This window comes from Vipera ursinii (assembly GCF_947247035.1).
Source record: "Vipera ursinii genome assembly, chromosome: 1".
Lineage (NCBI taxonomy): Eukaryota > Metazoa > Chordata > Lepidosauria > Squamata > Viperidae > Vipera > Vipera ursinii.
Window position 1 is genome coordinate 319,282,298 of NC_139512.1, and position 19,382 is coordinate 319,301,679.

General features: G+C 39.6%; 1 protein-coding gene across 1 annotated transcript in view; it reads right to left on the bottom strand.

Moving 5' to 3' along the window:
* Positions 1-480: 480 nt before the first annotated feature.
* The window catches only part of LOC310633081 (two pore channel protein 1-like), a gene marked incomplete at its 5' end in the record, with an annotated part of 32,790 nt that continues 13,888 nt past the window's right edge, over positions 481-19,382 (bottom strand). The window contains 14 exons of the mRNA XM_083350694.1: positions 481-708; positions 1,761-1,885; positions 3,195-3,308; positions 4,560-4,680; positions 5,198-5,417; positions 7,453-7,522; positions 7,947-8,034; positions 9,337-9,401; positions 9,710-9,895; positions 12,574-12,718; positions 13,944-14,145; positions 14,786-14,912; positions 15,719-15,820; positions 15,984-16,102. Coding sequence (XP_083206820.1) covers positions 563-708; positions 1,761-1,885; positions 3,195-3,308; positions 4,560-4,680; positions 5,198-5,417; positions 7,453-7,522; positions 7,947-8,034; positions 9,337-9,401; positions 9,710-9,895; positions 12,574-12,718; positions 13,944-14,145; positions 14,786-14,912; positions 15,719-15,820; positions 15,984-16,102 — 1,830 coding nt within the window. The 3' untranslated portion in view covers positions 481-562. The remainder of the gene's footprint in view (positions 709-1,760; positions 1,886-3,194; positions 3,309-4,559; positions 4,681-5,197; positions 5,418-7,452; positions 7,523-7,946; positions 8,035-9,336; positions 9,402-9,709; positions 9,896-12,573; positions 12,719-13,943; positions 14,146-14,785; positions 14,913-15,718; positions 15,821-15,983; positions 16,103-19,382) is intronic.

The window sequence follows — 19,382 nt, forward strand, 5'->3', positions numbered from 1 at the left end:
GCTTGATATTTAGGACTCAGATACTACTATATTTAAACTGACCATGGTAAAGTAATCCAGACATGGATCCACTTTCATCAGTCAAGTGCATCCATGCACCCTGCTTTCAGAAAAGAGATAAGGTCTACAGTGTTAAGTAAAGGCAAAGGGTTAGCCCACCACAACTTTCGATGGAGGTGGATGAATGAGGAATAATAGTAGCATTGGATCCCCACCCCGGATTGTAGTGAACAGAGCTGCATTCAGTAATATAACTTTCAATATTACATATCCAAGCAATATGTTAAGCATGTAGGAGAATTCAAAGTATTTTGAGCATATCCAATATGCTTTCCATTTATAAGAAATACTGCATTTCATCTATTATATACTGTATATATTAAAGCTTTGAGTACTTGATTCATTGGAGGGAAGAACTTGAACACAGCACCAATAATCTTTCAGTTGCAAGTAACAGAAGGGAGCGGTGATGGCTTAAAGCTGGTACCTAGTGAGCTAGAGAACAATTAAAATAGGAGACTTGCTTCAAAAAGATTCCAGTTATTTCCACTCGTTCTCCATGTTATGCAACCCGGTCAAAAGCTGGGTTCCCTGGATACATCTCGTCTGGGGACAGATTTAAGATCTCATCAAGAGAAGGGCCTTCTTCTTCTGGAGCTATCTCTGATTCAAACATGCGTTGGAGTAAGGCATCCACAGTCCTGTATCCTGGGGCCAAAAACAAATCAATTAGCTGAACCTTGGCAGGTACAGATGTATATTTAAACACAAGCTACTGATTCCCACTTGACCCACAAATATGAGCATGGAATGCATTTTTTGGGGTTTGTGCAAAGCTACATTGTGGAGTAGGACAGCCTATGCTATCAATAGGATGACTGTTCTTTGTACCCAACACTAGAAGTCTTAAATACAACCACACAGTATCAGAGAGGATAGGGGATATCTACCATTTGGCTTTGGCTGGATCAGCCTTTCTGATCTCTTCCTTTTGTGAAGAGGGTGGACACTGCAACTTACATTCCCACTTACACTAAACCAGGGGTAGGGAACCCTGGCTCTTTTATGACTTGTGGACCAACTCCCAGGATTCCTGAGTCAGCATGGCTGGTTCAGGAATTCTGGATACTGAAGTCCACAAGGCATAAAAGAGCCAAGGTTCCCTACCCCCGCACTAAACCTAGGTTTTAAAGTTTGAATCCTTAGTATTAATAAAGTACATCAAATAAAAAGGGGTAAAAAAAAGGAAGAGCAAGAGTGTAGAAAGTGTAAAAGACAGTAGCCACAAAAACCCCATTGACCTATATGTAAGTGAAATTGCACTTTTCAGATAGTATGGGTTGGTCATGGCTGTATTAAAATTTACTATCTAAGTCTAAGAAATTTACCATAAAGCAAGGAAGAGAGAGTTGTAAGTCAACATAACAAAAACACTATCTTTTCCTATATCTTGAAAAGTAGCAAATTGAGAAGTTATACAGAACACATTTGACATTACTTACATAGGTTTTTCCAGCTTACTCTCATCTAGAAATTCCCTGAGTTTTCAACAATCAAGACTCTTGGCTGAACTAAGAATTATAGGAATTTTCCAAATTGTCTGGAGCAATGTAATTAAGGAAATAGATTTATGTTTTCCACTTAGGCTCATAATATATTACAATATGCACAGCATGATGATTTGCTCCTAACAGTAGTTATTATTTCTCCATGCCCACCAATAAACACAATAAACGCAAGTTCTCTGACAGTGCACTTACTTCTGGAGGCAATTTTAAACATCAGCCCCTTGGCTTTCTTCTTCACTGCCATTCCCTCTTCACTTCCAAGATCATTTTCAGTGGTTTCAAGGTTGTCTATCAATCTACCATCAAAAAGGTCATCCCTAAAAATAGAACCCATCTATTTAATATACATATACATTTTTAAAAATGACCTTTTTAAAAGCGTCTCTTTGATTTCAAGTTCTTTCATCTGCATGTATCATGGATACCTCTGCAGGGGGCAAACAAGTGAAGAAGGGGGGAAAGCTATATCTGTCATGCTGACAAATGATATAATTTGTGTGATGTCATGCATGTGACATCATCATAGCGTCTACTGAAATCTTATGCCAAGAATCATTTAGCAGCTAACCCAAATAGCATAAAATAAGGCTATGCTCACAAAAAGTGCTAAACCTTAATGTTGTTTCTTTGATTTGGTTAAATATATTACGTAAATCTAGTCATTTTAAAAATACATCATAGTTTATGACTACAAGCATGTTATGAATACAACAGTTGATGTTTATTCCATAAAACAATAGCCAAATGTACCACACTTTAGAATGATATGTGAACCAGGGTCCATTTAAGAAGAAGTAAATATGCAGAACTTAGAAGTAATTTTGCTGCCTTGTTCTGTACTAACTTAGGTTCCCACATAGTCTAAAAAAGCCACCCAATAGAATTGATAATACTGACTCATCTAGACTAATCCTAAGCAGGTGTTTTATTTGTTGGAGGACTGCTTTTTCTAGGTAAAGCCTCAGCTGGTAAACTGCCTGAAGCTGGTTTTTAAAAAGGAAGGTTTATGACTATCTACTCTAGTGACATCTATAATTTCATAGAAAGCACTATATCCAGCAATACTTAAGCAGTATAACTGGCCTTGCAGGGAGACTGTTGCTCTGCCCAAAGCCAGTTACATGTCACATTGCAGATAGATTACCCAAACTCAAAGATTTCCATAACATGATATAGCCTTGACAATCTCTACTAGCCATTTTGCTAAGGCTACCAGTTCTTGGTAGCTACAATTCAAAGAAGCCATTAAGAAACAGCAAGGACTGTTGTGTCTTCTTTTGCCATCCAGTGATCAGTTGTAATTTTTGCAGCCAAAATCTGGTAGCCCTATATTTTGCAGCAGGCTTGCTCTTATAATACTAGTGCAGAATAATATTGCTATTGTACTGATGTCTAGCTAGTGAACTTCTCTTCAAAAACTAGCTGCCCATTCTGGGAACAGAATGTCAGATAGAAAAGTCTTAGTTTCATAACATTTTAAAAAAGTTGTTTTAATTATTACAGATTATAACAGAACATTTTAGATAATGAGATGGGACAAATGGTTGGGCCCAGAGTAAACATTCTACCAAAACCACTTCATAAATCATCTGCTTTGGGCAATAAAAAGTATTTTTATTTACTTACTCTTGTACCCCTATACCAAGTTCTTGAATCTTCTTCTCAATGGCAGTTTCAACTTCACTCTTCTCAATAGAATACTCCACAAAGAAAGCTTCCAGAATGAATGCTACAAAGATGCTGGAAATCAAACATGTCACATGGCACACTGCATTTCAAATGCCACAAATCAGTATCTTCCTGGTTTGATACAGTTTCTTTCTGAGGGAATTCGCACAGACATGAATTATCATTGGACAAAAAGGTAGGTTTCTCCAACCTACTATTTTTGGATATGTGAAACCCCATCAAGCAACACCTGCCTATCCCACACCCTTGGGAAGGACTCCATTGGTTGGTAAAATGCCAGGTCCAGTGTAAACATAGGATTGATTGTGGGACCAACCCTAATTTAGTACTAGAATGAGCAAAAATAGTATGAAGTAAAAGATAGCTTCTTATAATCTGCTATTAGCATGATTTACTGAAATCTGAACAGCCCTCACAGTGGATGAGAATAGGAGAATAGGTTTGCAAAGCCTTTATCTCTGCTTACTCAGCAAGAGGTTTTACTATATTTACTTAGTTTTTTTAAAGGATTAGTCACTGTATTGCAACCTCAATACATTATATAATCCTTCAATTCTTTACAAGAATGTAGTTCCAAAATATGGAAAATAAAAATTTATGTAAATGGGTTAAATTTTACATACAGATTTATCCTATTTTGGCAAACAATAAACCTGGCAGATAATACGTGGAAAGAAATACTTCTCCTGTACTAACTCCATGGTATATCACAAAAAGGATGTTGTTTCCTCCATTATGCTAATCAATCAGAGTTTGGGAATAATTTTTGTATCAAAGGTTCATGACCTAATATGGAAGGAAATATGCTGATGACTATAGCAGACAACACAACATTCGCTTATGGTTGTATCTGAATTTGGAAGACAGAAAACCAGATCAAGACTCTGTGACCTCTCAGAAATATTGGCTACTCTTCTCCAAATATCAAACTACTAACTACGGTAATATTCTCATGACCACACTCCCTTACCCCTGCTTGCAAATAAACCAGACAACATATTTACTCCCAAGTAGCCATAAACATAGGTCCAGAACTTCAATACTTGGAGTACACTGTGAAAATGAATAAGAATCTCCCCCAAAAAACAATAGCCTGTCTTTAAGAGAGGATAGGTAGTCTCCCATTTAGCATATAGTTGTATATGCTAAATATATAAAAGTTATATTGTCCACTTAGCATATAACTGTGACAAATTTGGGTGGTCTATAAATTCCATAAATGAATACAATTTAAAATTTCTGAAAAATATGCATGCAGAAATAAAACTTTCCAATGTTATGACTATAAAGAGGTAGACTTACTTAATAATCATAATCACCACAACAATGTGAAAGATGATGAAAAACAGCTTTGCACTCTCATGAGTCACAAGGGCAAATCCATTGGCAATAAGTACAATATTAAGGAGAACAAGGAAAGTAGCTAGTATGTGCATTTCATAGTTATATAAATCTATCAAAACTTCTTTTGATCAAAAGCCTAATTCTAGAGAAACTACATTCTCACAGGACAAGGGATGATCAAACAATGATTCTGAATGCCTTTCATTATCCTGTTCTCTAACAACAACTTTCAGACCCCTTTTGTGAAAGCAGCCCTCTGAGCTTTATCACAAACTTCTGCTCACTATCTTCAAAAGCTGCTTTATAATAAAAAAGCTGGGAATTCCAGGGAGAGCTTAAAAGAAAAGATACATGTGCACCTACATGTACAGATATATAACACACACACACACACACACTTTTTGCCAAACATTCTAGTTCAGGGAATAAAGACCGCATAAACTGATTTGATGAAAACATCAAAGTACTTCTTTTGGAAGCTTCTTTCACAGATGTAACTACTATGTTTGGCAATTCAAGCCTTGATGGTAATGTTGCTTTTTCTCAAAGCTGTATATTTATCTCTGTAGTTTGCAATGATGGTCAGAAAAGGATATCATGCCACTGGTTGACAACAGTTAGTTCCATAAGGACAACAAAAGAAGACACAATGTCGTTGAAGTTATTCCTGCAATATTTGGCTCGTGCAAATGTAGTTCCACTCAAAGCAGGATTTCCACAGTACATGGCTTGCGGTGAGGTGGTGTTTCCAGCAAAGAATTGGATTTTCCCATGAAAGATTTCCATCCCAATAATGGAAAATACATAATATACTACCTAACAAAAAATAAGATATCTACTTGTTTGTTTCTTATATTAGCTTTTAAGTTTATATTAAAGGCAAAGTGCACTGAGCAGGAGAGGTAGTTCTTATTGTCACTAACTATCACTAAAATTTTAGAGCAGGATTTAGAATTTTGAGAGCGCATACCATTGGCACTCTTGCAAAACAAGAATTCACAACCAGAACTTGGTTATAAATAGTCACAGAGACCACTGTATTACAATGTCCTAAATCACCCCTTCTAATTATCCATTCAGAATGCTCCCTCCATTTTTGCTGCTGTTGTTTTTTCCTTGAGTAGGCAGATTCCCAAACAAAACAGCCTGACACCACATTTAGTTTTCTAATGAAAATGCCATTCACTCCATTTACTGTGGATAGGTTTCTTCAAAAAATGAAAAGGAATTTGTGTATGTTAAAACTGTGATCTTATGCTGGGTGCACCCTCTCTGATTCTAGCATTTCTGCTTCCATTGTTCTAGTAGATTTAAGGATCCTCCAAATACAATTTTGGTGGGACATGAGGATATCACTTAAAATGGTGATTAAACTGGTTTCTGGTTTCACACAACACTATCACACAATACAGTGAGTTTAGTTTTGACTTAGTATGTTGTGGTCCAAACCTGTTTATCAGTCATGGCTTATATCATGGCTTAATATGCTTTATGAACTCAACCAATTTTTATTCAGCAAGCTATAAGCAAACCATGGTTACAATGACTATGAACTCATTCAATATAGTTCATCTTCCTTTCCACCAATAAGTCTCAGAAGATTTATTCCAGATGAAGTTCTTACATCCATGATAAATGAAGTATAATTTTCAGCCATAATTATGAATTACTCCTGAGTACAAGAGATGTCACAGTCTTTACCATTTTCTTCTGGCATATTATAATGGCATTAAAATAATTGATTTTAATTTAAAAGGGGAACTACTCTTGATACAGTATGATGCTATGCATATCTACTCAGCAATCAATCTCTACATGATCAAGCACTCCTAGGTAATTATAAATACTTGCTCAATTTTAACTCAAAAGTGCAGCATCTTGTATTCCCTATCTCTATCTCTAAAAAGAAAGTTGTTCATCACAATTTCCTGTAAAGCAAACACAATCATGGCAGAACATACTACTGGCAAGCAGGAGACATTAGGTTTAATCTCCAGATCTTTAAATAGAGCCAAGAACAGCAACAGTATCCAGAAGGATACTGAAAAGCTATAAGGACAATACATAACATTTAAAAATCTTGACCTGTAGTCTATATGCCATGAGCCAGTCTTATTAAAAATGAGTCATACTGCAGATGGAGCTATGGTTGATTCAAGCAGATACATAAGCCAACACTTGTCACAGTTTTTATCTGGCAACATCTGACATAATCAAGCAAGCAATAATGATGCACAGCGATTATCTATTATTGAGAATATCTTTGTGTCTAATCAATTACTTTGGCTGGCAATGCTATCTAGGAAGTCAAAGATCTTTCTCCATCATTTGCTGTGGATCTTCCTTTAAATGGGAAACATTGGGGATTGAACCTAGGACCTGCTGAATGGATTGAATGAACTCTGCCATTAAAACAAGGTTCTTTTTCAGTTCCCAATGCGTTTACTTATATCAGGGGTGTCAAACTCAATTTCATTGAGGGCCGCATCAGCATTGTGGTTGCCCTCAGGGGGCCGGGTGGGTATGGCCAGGGTGGGCGTGGCCTACTGGGTGGGCATGGCTAGAATGCGTATGGCCTACTGGGTGGGCGTGGCCAGCTCTACATCGTTTGCATCAAGGGTGCCTATGGGTGCCTGGGCAGGAGTGGGACAGATCTGAGGGTCTCTGGCAGAAGGAGGGTCTCTGGGCCAGGGCCAAGGCAATGGGGGCCATTTCCTCACTGTTTCCAGGATGGCTTCGCGGGCCGCATGAAACCACTTTGCGGGCCGGATCTGGCCCCCGGGCCTTGTGTTTGACATGTCTGACTTATATGGAAGAAACAAGGAAAAGTACAAAACTATGTACTGCTTACCAGAACTAATGCTCCAAAGGTTAGCATCGTAGGCACAATATTTATTAGTGTATTCATAATAACACGGAACCTGGAAGGAAATACTGCATAAAAACACCATGGAAGAAGAGGTAAGATTTTTTTAAAACAACTATTAACCAATTCAGTGAAAACTCTCACTCAGTTGAGGACATCACTTTTTCAAACTTTTTATCCATGTAATTGCTTTCATTCCTTTACTACAGCTTGTGCCATCTGTTGCCCTTCATCATTCAGCTGTGTTCAATCAACAGGTCAATAACTGAACTATCCTTCTCTTTCCTCATATAGCTGCATTTGACTGGAACTCCCTTATTCCCAGCCATGATGCCAATTGATGGCTAGGAGTCACAATCCAACACATCTGCAAGTAATCAGGATGGAGAAGGCCAATTCAGATTATTTATCCTCAACTGCACCCTACCTGTTCTAATCTGCAAACCTACAATACATGTGTTCTTTTAAAAAGCACTTACCTTTGGATGCTGTCGATAATTCTTATAAGCCTAAGAACTCGTAAGACAAACACAATGTCCAGTATTTGCTGGCTATTATATGCAGTCACTAAGGAAAAAAAGAAATATGCCAAGTAGTTTACACAGTAATAAAAATGGTGCCCTGATCCTCATCACTAGCTGTAGCCATCTACTTCACGGACAACAGCAGCACTCCATCTTCCATTAAAATTTCTGTATTTTCCTGAATGAACCACTGATTTTGACATTACTTGTAGTTAGGCTGTAGGTAAGTATCAGTGAAATTCATTTCTGGATACTCTGCTTAAATTAACTAGTAGAAAATCATCCTAAGATGTTAAACTATCTAACCATGTTAAACTAAACCAGGCACTAGGCCTGAACTCAGTTTAGATGTAATAATTATATCACAGTTGAAAATCATAAGAATGAGAGCCTCTACTCTTGCTCTTCAGCTGTGAACAGCTTGAACTATTTTTTTTAACTATAGCTTCAGTGTGGTCTGAAATTAATCACCTGTGATTAACCTCATTTAATTCAATGAAACTAGATAATGGTAATTAAGGATAAAAAGGTAAAGGTAAAGGTTCCCCCGCACATGCGTGCTAGTCATTTTCGACTCTAGGGGCTGGTGCTCATCTCCATTTCAAAGCCGAAGAGCCAGCGCTTGTCCGAGGACGTCTCCGTGGTCAAGTGGCTGGCATGACTAGATGCCAAAGGCTCACGGAACGCTGTTACCTTCCCACCGTAGTGGTCCCTATTTTTCTACTTGCATTTTTACGTGCTTTCGAACTGCTAGGTTGGCAGAAGCTGGGACGAGTAACAGGCGCTCACTCTGTTACGCGGCACTCAGGATTCGACCCACCAAACTGCCGACCTTCTGATCAACAAGCTCAGCATCCTAACCCACTGAGCCACAAAATTTGAAACAAGTACAATGGGAAGAATTTGCAACAAAACAGGGACTTTCCAAATTCCTCCTCATTATGCTTCTAGGAAGGGCCTGAACAGAGAGAAAGAGGACAGCATTTAATGTACAGACAGTAGAAATTACACTTGTTCCTGTTGTACCAGAATCTGGTCTGCACTGTGACTGAATGTAACCCATGTGAGTTTTCCCCAAACTCTGCAGTTTTGGAGTTGCACTGTTTTTTTTTAAAAAAACAAATCTGATTCTTATTTGATTAAAAATCCCCACAGCTCTCTACTAAAATGGAGAAAGTGTATTTGTCAAGTTTCCGACGTATGGGCTTTTCAAGTGACTCTGAGGCATTGTTTACCTGCTGCTAACATCTAATGTTATTGCTTGACAGTATTATTCTCATTTTTCTATAGAAGAGATACAAAGTTATAGGTATATATATATAGTATATATATATATATATAGTACCTGATTTAAGTGCAGTGTTCAATACTGTTGCAATCAAAGCAGCAATAATGATAGAAGTATCAAACCTAGGAAAGATGGAAAGGTGGCTTATCAAATAGTCTGTTCTTCCTCTTTCACCTCCCTAATGCTGATCTATTTTTTTAAAAAAATCTGTCCATATTTTGAAATCTTTAATGTGAGACAAGCATTAAGTGCCAGTCAGATCTTTCGTTAATCATAAGAGAGCAGTTGTTGATTTTTAATAGGCATTTTAACATATGTTTTCTAGCATATGTCTAAGAGCCTTCATGTGATATGTTCTCCAGTGAATGGATGTAAAGTAGGTGGAACTGGTTTGCTCATCATAAAAAGACCAAGACTGAGGATTACTTACCAGTTCCAAAATTGGTTTCTTGCAAAAAAAGTCCTGGGTTCAAAGACATATAATTTCAGGAGTATTTCAATTATATACAAACATAGAAACACCCACTCTGCATAGGAAATATAGGGATTCTTCTCATCCAGTGCAATGAAGATTGCATTAATTAGTATGATAATATCATATATCCAAATGAATGCTCTGCAGAAAAATGAAATACAGATCAATTTGGTATATTGTCTACCAGGAGTTTACATTTCATAAAATACCGTATTTTTCGGACCATAAGACGCACCTGACCATAAGATGCACCCAGTTTTTAGAGCAGGAAAACAAGAAAAAAAATATTCTGAACCAAATAGTACCGGTATACTAAAACAGGGCTTTTCAACCTTTTCATCCATTGTACCACTTTTAGGACAAGGCAGTGTCCGAGTACCACCAGTCGCCCAGCAAGGTGTCAAAAACTTGACACCCCCCAAAAAAAGGAAAAAAAATGATAAAGTACAGGTAGTCCTCGACTTACAACGATTCACTTAGTGACTGTTCAAAGTTATGATGGCACTGAAAAAAGTGACTTATGACCATTTTTCACACTTATGACCGTTGCAGCATCCCCAGGGTCATGTGATTTATATTTGGATACTTGGCAACTGATTCATATTTATAATGTCACATTGTTCCAGGGTCATGTGATCGCCTTTTGCAACCTTCTGACAAGCAAAGTTAGTGGGGAAACCAGATTCACCTAACAATCATGTTACTAATTTAATTTCTCTCTCTCCTTCTTTTTCTCTCCCTCTCTCCCCTTCCCTCTTTCTTTCTCTCTCCTCTCTCTCCCTCTCCCTATTTTTCTCTTTCCCTCTATTTCTCCCTTTCTCTCCCTCTATTTCCCTCCCTTTCTTTCTCCTTCTCTCTCTCTCTCTCTCCCTTTCTTTCTCTCCCTCTCTCTTTCCCTCTCCCTCTCCCTTTCTTTCTCCTTCTCTCTCCCTCCCTACTTCTTTCTCCTTCTCTCTCTCCCTCTCTTTCTCTCTCTCTCTTTCTCTCTCTCCCTCCCTCTCCCATTGTCCCATACTTCTTTCCTTCCTTCCTTTCTTCCTTCCCTCCCTCTTTGTCCTTCCCTCTCCACGTTAGAGCAGTACCTGCAGAGGCGGCCCTGGGACCCGGCTTTCTCTAGCAGAAAGCAAGCTGAAGTGGAGCGAGGGAAATTGCCAAGAATGCGAATCGGCCGATCTCGCGTTCCTGACAATCTCCCTTGCTCCGTTTCAGCCTGCTTTCTCTTATAGCAAAGGAAGCTGAAACCGAGTGAGGGACATTGTAGGAGCGTGAGATCGGCGTTTCTCAGCACGTGCCGATTTGTGCTCCAGGCAATCTCCCTTGCTTTCCACTTGCGGAGGTTGGGGCAGGCCATACGGATCACCTTCGGACCATAAGACACACCCTCGTTCCCCCCCCACTTTTGGGGGGAAAAAAGTGCATCTTATGGTCCGAAAAATACGGTACATTTTGAATATTAAAGCAGCTGCTAAATGTGCCACCCACATGGACAAATAGAAATAATATACTGGGGAGGGAACTTCCGGTCCTGCGCAGCAGCGCAGCAGTTGAGGGGTTCGGGGCTCCGTGAGTTTCTTCCTGTTAGGGGACCCTAAATGGGCCAGAAGCCACCCTGAAGAGGCAACAAAGAAGGAAGGAAGTCAAGGGGACCACGGAGAGATGGTGGTCGACCCGACTGGTTCAGGAGAAGCCTTCCAGAAACCAACAGGAGAAAGGCTAGCCTAGCTTCAGAGTCTAGCCTAGCTTCAGAGTCTAGCCCCTATGGCACAGGTGGCACACAGAGCCCTCTCTGTGGGCACGCGCGCCATCACCCCAATCCTAGGCCTTCATATGGGTTTTATAAAACCTTTTCACTTTAGGCCTCCAAAAAAAAAAGGTTCAATCAATCAATCAATTTCAACTTCTTGCAGGGGGAAAAAAATTAAGATCTTGCAAAGTTGGAATTTATTGGACTTTTTAGTCCCTCAAGTAACATAGTACTTTCTTTTTCTTCTTTCTTTTTATTTTATTTCTTGATATGAGTAATATAAAAGAGTTGGAATGGCTTATATAAAGGAAATGTTTTAGATATTTAAAGATGATTGACTTTAAGAAAATTACAATGGATTAAAAAAAAGTTTTGAATAAGAGTTAAAAGACTAGAGGACTAGATTTATTAAATGGAATATTTAAAGATTATATATTTTTAATTATGGTAAAGAACAATTTTTTTGAAAATAAATATGTATTAGCTTATAGGAAATAGGAATTTTAATAGCATACTATCCTTTTTTATTCTTTTTCTTTTTTCTTTTTTAGTGTTATTTATTCCTTAAGAAAGGTAAAAGTATTGGGTTGGCTTACATGAGAAAAAACAGACTTAAATATTTAAATGTAATTAACTTTGAGAAAATCTTAGCCAGTAAGAATGTTTTGAACATTGTGGGAAAAACAAATATAAACAAGAACTGTAAACAGGATCTACGATGAGACAACCAGAACGACTAGATAGAAAGGAATATTATATTGATGTGATTATTATTTGTAGAAATATTAGGAAATTTTTATACTCAATCGTCATTCACTAAAATAACAAGAATTGTATTAACTTAAGGTTGGTAAAAGAGAGCATTATGGGGAAAAAAGGAAATCAAGTAAAGTTATGTGGATTATAGATTATAGAAATCAACTGTTAGCGAATCTTTCTTAAATGTAAACTCAGACAACACACTGTTTACCAAATATTAAGGTGATTATGTTAAAAAATTAATAAAACATATTTTTTTAAAAAAAGAAATAATATACTGGGACTGTTGCAAGTCATTTCCTGATTATAGACATACCTGTGCTGGACCATACTGCGTAAAACCAGGCTGGGAGTGGAGTTATATACCTGTGGAAACCAGATGTCTAAAGGGTGGATGTGGGCCTTCAATGTGATCACCTCTATATTCAAAAGATCAGCCAGACGTACAAAGGATTTTTTGTCTGTCATACACAAAAGGATGAAAGAATCCAATTAAGAAGCAGCCCTAATCAAAACTTTTTATTAAAATGATCATAATGTGTTACAAAGAATAGCAACAATCTTTGCTCATTGCTCATACACAATAGGGCAGTGTTTCTCAACCTTGACAGCTTTTAAGAGGCATAAACTTCAACTCCCAGAATTCCCCTGTCAGCATAGGATATGCATCCACAGGTGGAACAAGGGGAAAAGGACAACTGGTTTCTGATGACATCATCAGGCAATCCCACAACCTACACATTTGCATCTCATATCACCACATCAATATGCCCCTGTGGTATTTGCACCATGATATCATCAGTTTGACATCATTATAGTTTGACAGAGAGATTGATGAGCATGCTTGCTATGTTCATGAGAGACAATAATAGTTTGCAATAGTTTAGCTATGTGTTTTGCAGAATGTGCATGGAATGAATCAGCCAGATTCTATGAAGATAATCCTGATCTGTATTAAAAATGTGTATTAGCCAGGGCTTTTTTTGTCATAGAACGCTCAGAATGGAGTTCTGGCACCTTTTTTGGACGGAACCTTGAAGGGTAGGCAAGGAGGGTTGTATGACGTGAGTTCCGGCACCTTTTTCTTTTACAAGAAAAGCACTGGTATTAGCTATTTCTATGTTTAACTTTTAAACCAGAAGACAGTGTCAGAAAGGAGTATTAGAATCAGAATGTAAACCTTTCACTAGTTTACTGTGTAAGAGACTCTCAACTTGTCACCCATTTTTCTTTTGTGGGAAACAACTCAATGGGGAAAGGTGATCTCAGAATAGGTAGATCAGACTTTATCTATACATTCAATCATTTTCTGACACAAGTGTGCAAGAGAGAATTCAGGATAGAACTTGATCACATCTTGACATTTATTCTCATCAAACCATAAACAAATGATAACTAAAGTTGTGTCCAAATATGGGTAGTCTTTTTTCTTCTTCAATATATATGGGTTAAGTAGGGCTTTGTTTCAGTAGAATTAAAGATGTATATTAAAAGCAATCTACAACTGGTTCTTCCTTTTAAAAAAATTCACCAAATTCTTGGGGTAAGTATCCTCAATAATGCTGATATTTCTTTTGCTTTCTCCATAATCTTTAGAGTCACATGGACTCAAGGGGCATATTTGATCAGCTTGCATCAGAATATGAAGCAATTAATATATGCAAAGCATCTTTAACTGATACTCACCCACGTAGCCCTTCTGTTCTTCATCAGATAGCCTTAAAAGGAGTTCTCGATGGGATGCACTGATTTGAGGTGCCACCAATTTTACCAGAATTTTCCACTGATCTTCTTGGATAACAAATTCATCTCTTTCTTTGACCTTCAGGAGGTTGAAGGCTTCTATCATTTTGTGATGTTTCATGTAAGCAAGCTTGCGGATCTCATTCTGGAAAACATGAACAGCTGTTAAAGAAGAAAAGTTATCATATAAGCTTATAGGGAAGCTCAGAAGACAGTTTTGAAACTCAGGGACAATAATCTATAGGAAATCCACCATATCTCTCAAAGTCTCTGTAACAAAGACTGTTTTCTGTCTGTCTCTATTTCAGATATGCAAGCCGTGAATATTCACTCCAGTTCCTAAACAAGATCTCTCATACATAAGGGGAAAATATCAACAGACTTGGAGCACCAAAGATTTGCAAAAATACCATTTACTTTTAAATTAGGGAAAACTCTGAAACAGACCAAAATTCTAAATCCACAGCTTAGGTGAAGTGGACAACATTTTTGTGGCTGGAATAATGCTTTCAAAAATGGTTTTCAAGTTCCATAGTTGTGGTATAGCAATTGCAGTGGTAGGGAAAACGCTGTTCAGTTCCTTTTTGTGGAATTTTGAGAGGGTAAAATTGAGGCATTAAATTTATCACAGCCTTCATATACCTATTTTGTGGCTTATTTCCCTGCCCCATCTCTAAGTCACATTGCCAGATACAGCCACATTTCAGGGGTATAAACTGGAGTCGTTCAGGTGTAAGCTCAGTAAACAGGCTTAAGGGCAGGGGCTACCTAGATGTAGAGTTTACCTTTAAGTGTTTCCTGTAGTTGTTGTACACAACTGCTAAAAAGACTGACATGAAAATGTAGGTGTTGATTATTACATATATTATGAAAAATAAACTGTACCACCAGCTGTAGTCATAAGCCGGCATCCTATAAGGAAGAAAGAAAATTTGCATTAAATATACTAAAGAGAAGGCCCTAGTGATTTCCAGAGAAAAAAAGCAGATATTTGGTAATAGATGAGAATGGTGAAAACATTTTCCCCATAACAGAATCACCTAATCTCAGGCTTTTTAATGGGATTTATTTAGTTTTATACCATGACATCTAGCCGTTGTAATTCATTGCTTACTGGGATAAACGAACCCAGGCAATTTTGGCTGATTTAAGATAAGAGGTAAACCATGTTTGCACCCAATCAGTCACATAGCTCTATACAGGTGAATGTCTTTTTCCACATTTCATTATCCACAATTTTGTGTATCTAGTTGATAAATATAGCTGAGAAATTGTTGTCTGTGATGAACAATTTCATGTATCCATGGTTTTTGATGCATGGTTCTGATCTGAAAAGAGTTCCATCTATAATCATAACGGTTGCACAAAATTGAAGCAATAGTCATGTATCTGCTCTCCACGGATAAATACCTACAATACACTTCCAAAAGTTGCCTAGGTAACTACTACTTCTTCCCAATGGCCACCCCTTCTAAAGCAAAATCTTTCTATATCTAATTTCCAAATGAAATACAGGGAGCCTGGAAACAGCAATTCACATTTATTACGTACTTATCTCATTTCCCCATCCTCCAATATAAGCTGAGGATTCAGATTAGGGCTGGTTATTTTAGACTGTTCCACTGTGAAAATGGCAGGGGAAGGACAATGAATTCCTGCACATTATATCACCTCAACTTAACAATTACTTCTGGTCTGAAGAAAAGAGAATTACCTACATGATGTCTGGGCTATTTGCTGTGGTCACCAGCACGTACATATCAAATACGACTTCAAGATAATTTGTAAAATAGGGCAAGCCTTCCAAGGTCTTCAAATTCCTTCAAACAAAAACAAGCATGCATTTAGAAAAATGAGGGCTAGCAATCAAACAGAAGAAATTAAAACCAACTGTTTGAGTATTATTTATTATAAGACATTACTTCCCACCCACTCACCCCTGCCCCAAAGCAATGGCAGTAATGCTAACCTGAGCCCCCCTACCTGTCTCCAAACAGCTTCAGAGCCATGAGAGAAAACATGAGGACGCTGAACATGAACAGCAGAAAGACATAAGTGATCTCAGGCAGAGTGTTCCGGATGCTTCGAAAGGCTCGCCGGATCTGCCAAAAAGAACATCCGTGTTTTTCTATTACTTGTGTGATTACCTTTTCCTAAAGAATTAGATCCAGCTGCAAGATATCCAGTAACACATATTTTGCAACTGGATCCCCCCCCCCCAAAATCTGGGGAAAAAAATCTTGGAACCAATCTCCAAAGTTGAGATTTTTCAGATTTAGATTTAGATTTATTGAGATTTTTATACCGCCCTTCTCCCAAAGGGACTCAGGGCGGTTCACAGGGCATAAATATAAACACCAATACAAACATTAAAAAATAATTAAATTAATGCCCAAGTTAAAACCAGAATAATAAAACAAACCAATAAAAAACCCAAGTACCCCCATCAGGCCAGACCCGCTAGTTCAAATAAATGGGTCTTCAACCCGCGACGGAAGGATCGGAGGTCTGATGCCATCCGGAGCTCGACCGGCAGTTGGTTCCATAACGCCGGAGCACCCACAGAGAAGGCCCTCCCCCTGGGGGCCACCAGTCGACATTCCTTGACAGGAGGCACCCTGAGGAGGCCCTCTCTGTGGGCGCGCACAGGGCGGAGGGGAGTCGACGCTGGCAGCAGGTGGTCCTCGAGGTATCGTGGACCCATGCCATGTAGGGACTTAAAGATCATAACCAAAACCTTGAACCTCACCCGGAAGACAACTGGCAACCAATGCAGCTCACGGAGCAAAGGTGTAACATGGGAGTACCGGGAAACTCCCAAGACAACTCTCGCGGCCGCATTCTGTACCAGTTGGAGCCTCCGAGTAGTCTTCAAGGGAAGTCCCATGTAGAGAGCGTTACAGTAGTCTAGGCGAGAGGTCACGAGCGCATGAGTGACCGTACACAAGGCCTCCCGGTCCAGATAGGGCCGCAACTGGCGCACCAGGCGATCCTGGGCAAAAGCCCCCCTAGTCACGGCCACTATGTGATCCTCCAAAGTGAGTCGTGAATCTAGGAGGACTCCCAAGTTGCGAGCCCTATCCACAGGGGGTAAAAGCTCACCCCCCATAGAAAGAGGTGGAACATCCCAGGTGTCTCGGGAAGCCGGAATGTACAGCCACTCAGTCTTGTCAGGGTTGAGTTGAAGTCTGTTCCTCCCCATCCAGACCCGAACCGCCTCCAGGCAACGGGACATCACAGCGAGGGCATCACTGGGGTGGTTTGGGGTCGAAATAAAAAGTTGGGTATCATCAGCATATTGATGATACCCAACTCCAAAACCACGAATGATCTCACCCAGCGGTTTCATATAGATGTTGAACAGGAGAGGCGAGAGGACCGACCCCTGAGGAACTCCACAAGCGAGAGTCCTAGGGGTCGACCTCTGCCCCCCTGCCAACACCGACTGCGAGCGTCCCAGGAGATAGGAGGAGAACCACTGAAAAACGGTGCCTCCCACTTCCAACCCCCGGAGATGTCACAGCAGGATACCATGGTCGATGGTATCAAAAGCTGCCGAGAGGTCTAATAGGACTAGGACAGAGGAATATCCCCTATCCCGAGCCCTCCAGAGATCATTCACCAGAGCGACCAATGCCGTCTCCGTGCTGTGCCCGGGCCTGAAACCCGATTGGTAAGGGTCCAGATAATCCGCTTCATCCAGGACTAGAGGGAGCTGATGCGCCACCACACTCTCAACAACCTTCGCAAGAAAGCGAAGGTTGGAGACTGGACGGAAGTTGTTCAATACAGCTGGGTCCAAGGCAGGCTTCTTGAGGAGAGGTCTCACCACCGCCTCCTTCAAGACGGTGGGGAAATAACCCTCACTCAAAGAAGCAGATATAACCGCCTGGAGCCAGCCTCGTGTCCTCTCCCTAGCTGCGTAAACCAGCCAAGAAGGGCACGGGTCCAATAAGCATGTGGTGGAACTCAGCTTCCCCATAATCCTGTCCACTTCATCAGGGGTCACAGAATCAAACTCCTCCCAGATAATTGACAGGTTCTATATTCCAGGAAACAAATGAGATGAAGTACCATTCCCTACATCCTTGGGAATGTTTTTTCCTAAAGGATTACTAGAGCTATATCACAAAAATTGATCCACCTTCAAGACTAGTTTAGTGGGTCACATTCACTCTATGCATGCAAAGGAGGCTACCATCTATCAAAACAGAAGTTTCTTCAGTACAAGTCAAATCTTCGTACCTACTGGCAGAGGACAGAGCAATTTTGGATCCATGTTTTGTTTACATACTTGAAACTCAAAGCAGCCGTAATGGTTATTAACTGCAGCTTAATTAATTTGGTCCTGATTGCACACATACATGCATTAAGTAGAACTTTTTTGGAAGTAGCAAACGACAAGCCTTGTGCCCTTTTCAGTGTTCTGTAGTACACAACAATGAAGCTTATTCAGTTTTCAAATTTTCTACAAAAAATTGCTCTCTTACAATTATTCTGCCCATAGAGGAGAGCCTTCATACATGCAGCAATTATAAACACACAGAGTTATCTGCTATAGGCATTTGCATAGACACTAGGAGGCAGGATTATTTGGTGAAATCTAGCCTGCTCATATGTCAACTGAAAATATGGATGCAGCTTTTTAAGGCAGACTTCAGTTTTTCATTAAACTAGAAAGGATGATGTTGCCATGGAGATGGGCATTTTGGGCATCACATCTCAGGTGCTCCAACAACTAAGCTTCATGCTCAGAGCAGCTTCAAATACAAAAGGAACAAACAACACAGAGAAATCACACTTCCTGTTCCATTCATTATCTGTCAGGTATAGCTGACATGCATTTTTTCCCCACTTGTCCTTCCTGGGAAAAGTACAACTTTTAAAAATCTATGTTTTTAGTAAAAGAAACACAGAATGATGCATAGGGAATAGGACCTGCACTTTCTGCAGCTGCCACCTCAATAATGCTCTAAAAAGTAAAGGTAAAGGTTCCCCCCCGCACATGCGTGCTAATTGTTTCCGACTCTAGGGGCCGGTGCTCATCTCCGTTTCAAAGCCGAAGAGCCAGCGCTTGTCCGAGGATGTCTCCGTGGTCATGTGGCCAGCATGACTAGATGCCAAAGGCGCACGGAACGCTGTTACCTTCCCACCATAGTGGTCCCTATTTTTCTACTTGCATTTTTATGTGCTTTTGAACTGCTAGGTTGGCAGAAGCTGGGACAAGTAACAGGTGCTCACTCTGTTACGCAGCACTCAGGATTCGACCCTCCAAACTGCCGACCTTGTGATCGACAAGCTCAGCGTCCAGCTGCTCCCACCTCCACATGCAAAATTCTCAAAACCCTCACAGGTCACTCCAGCATGTTCCCTGAATTTCAG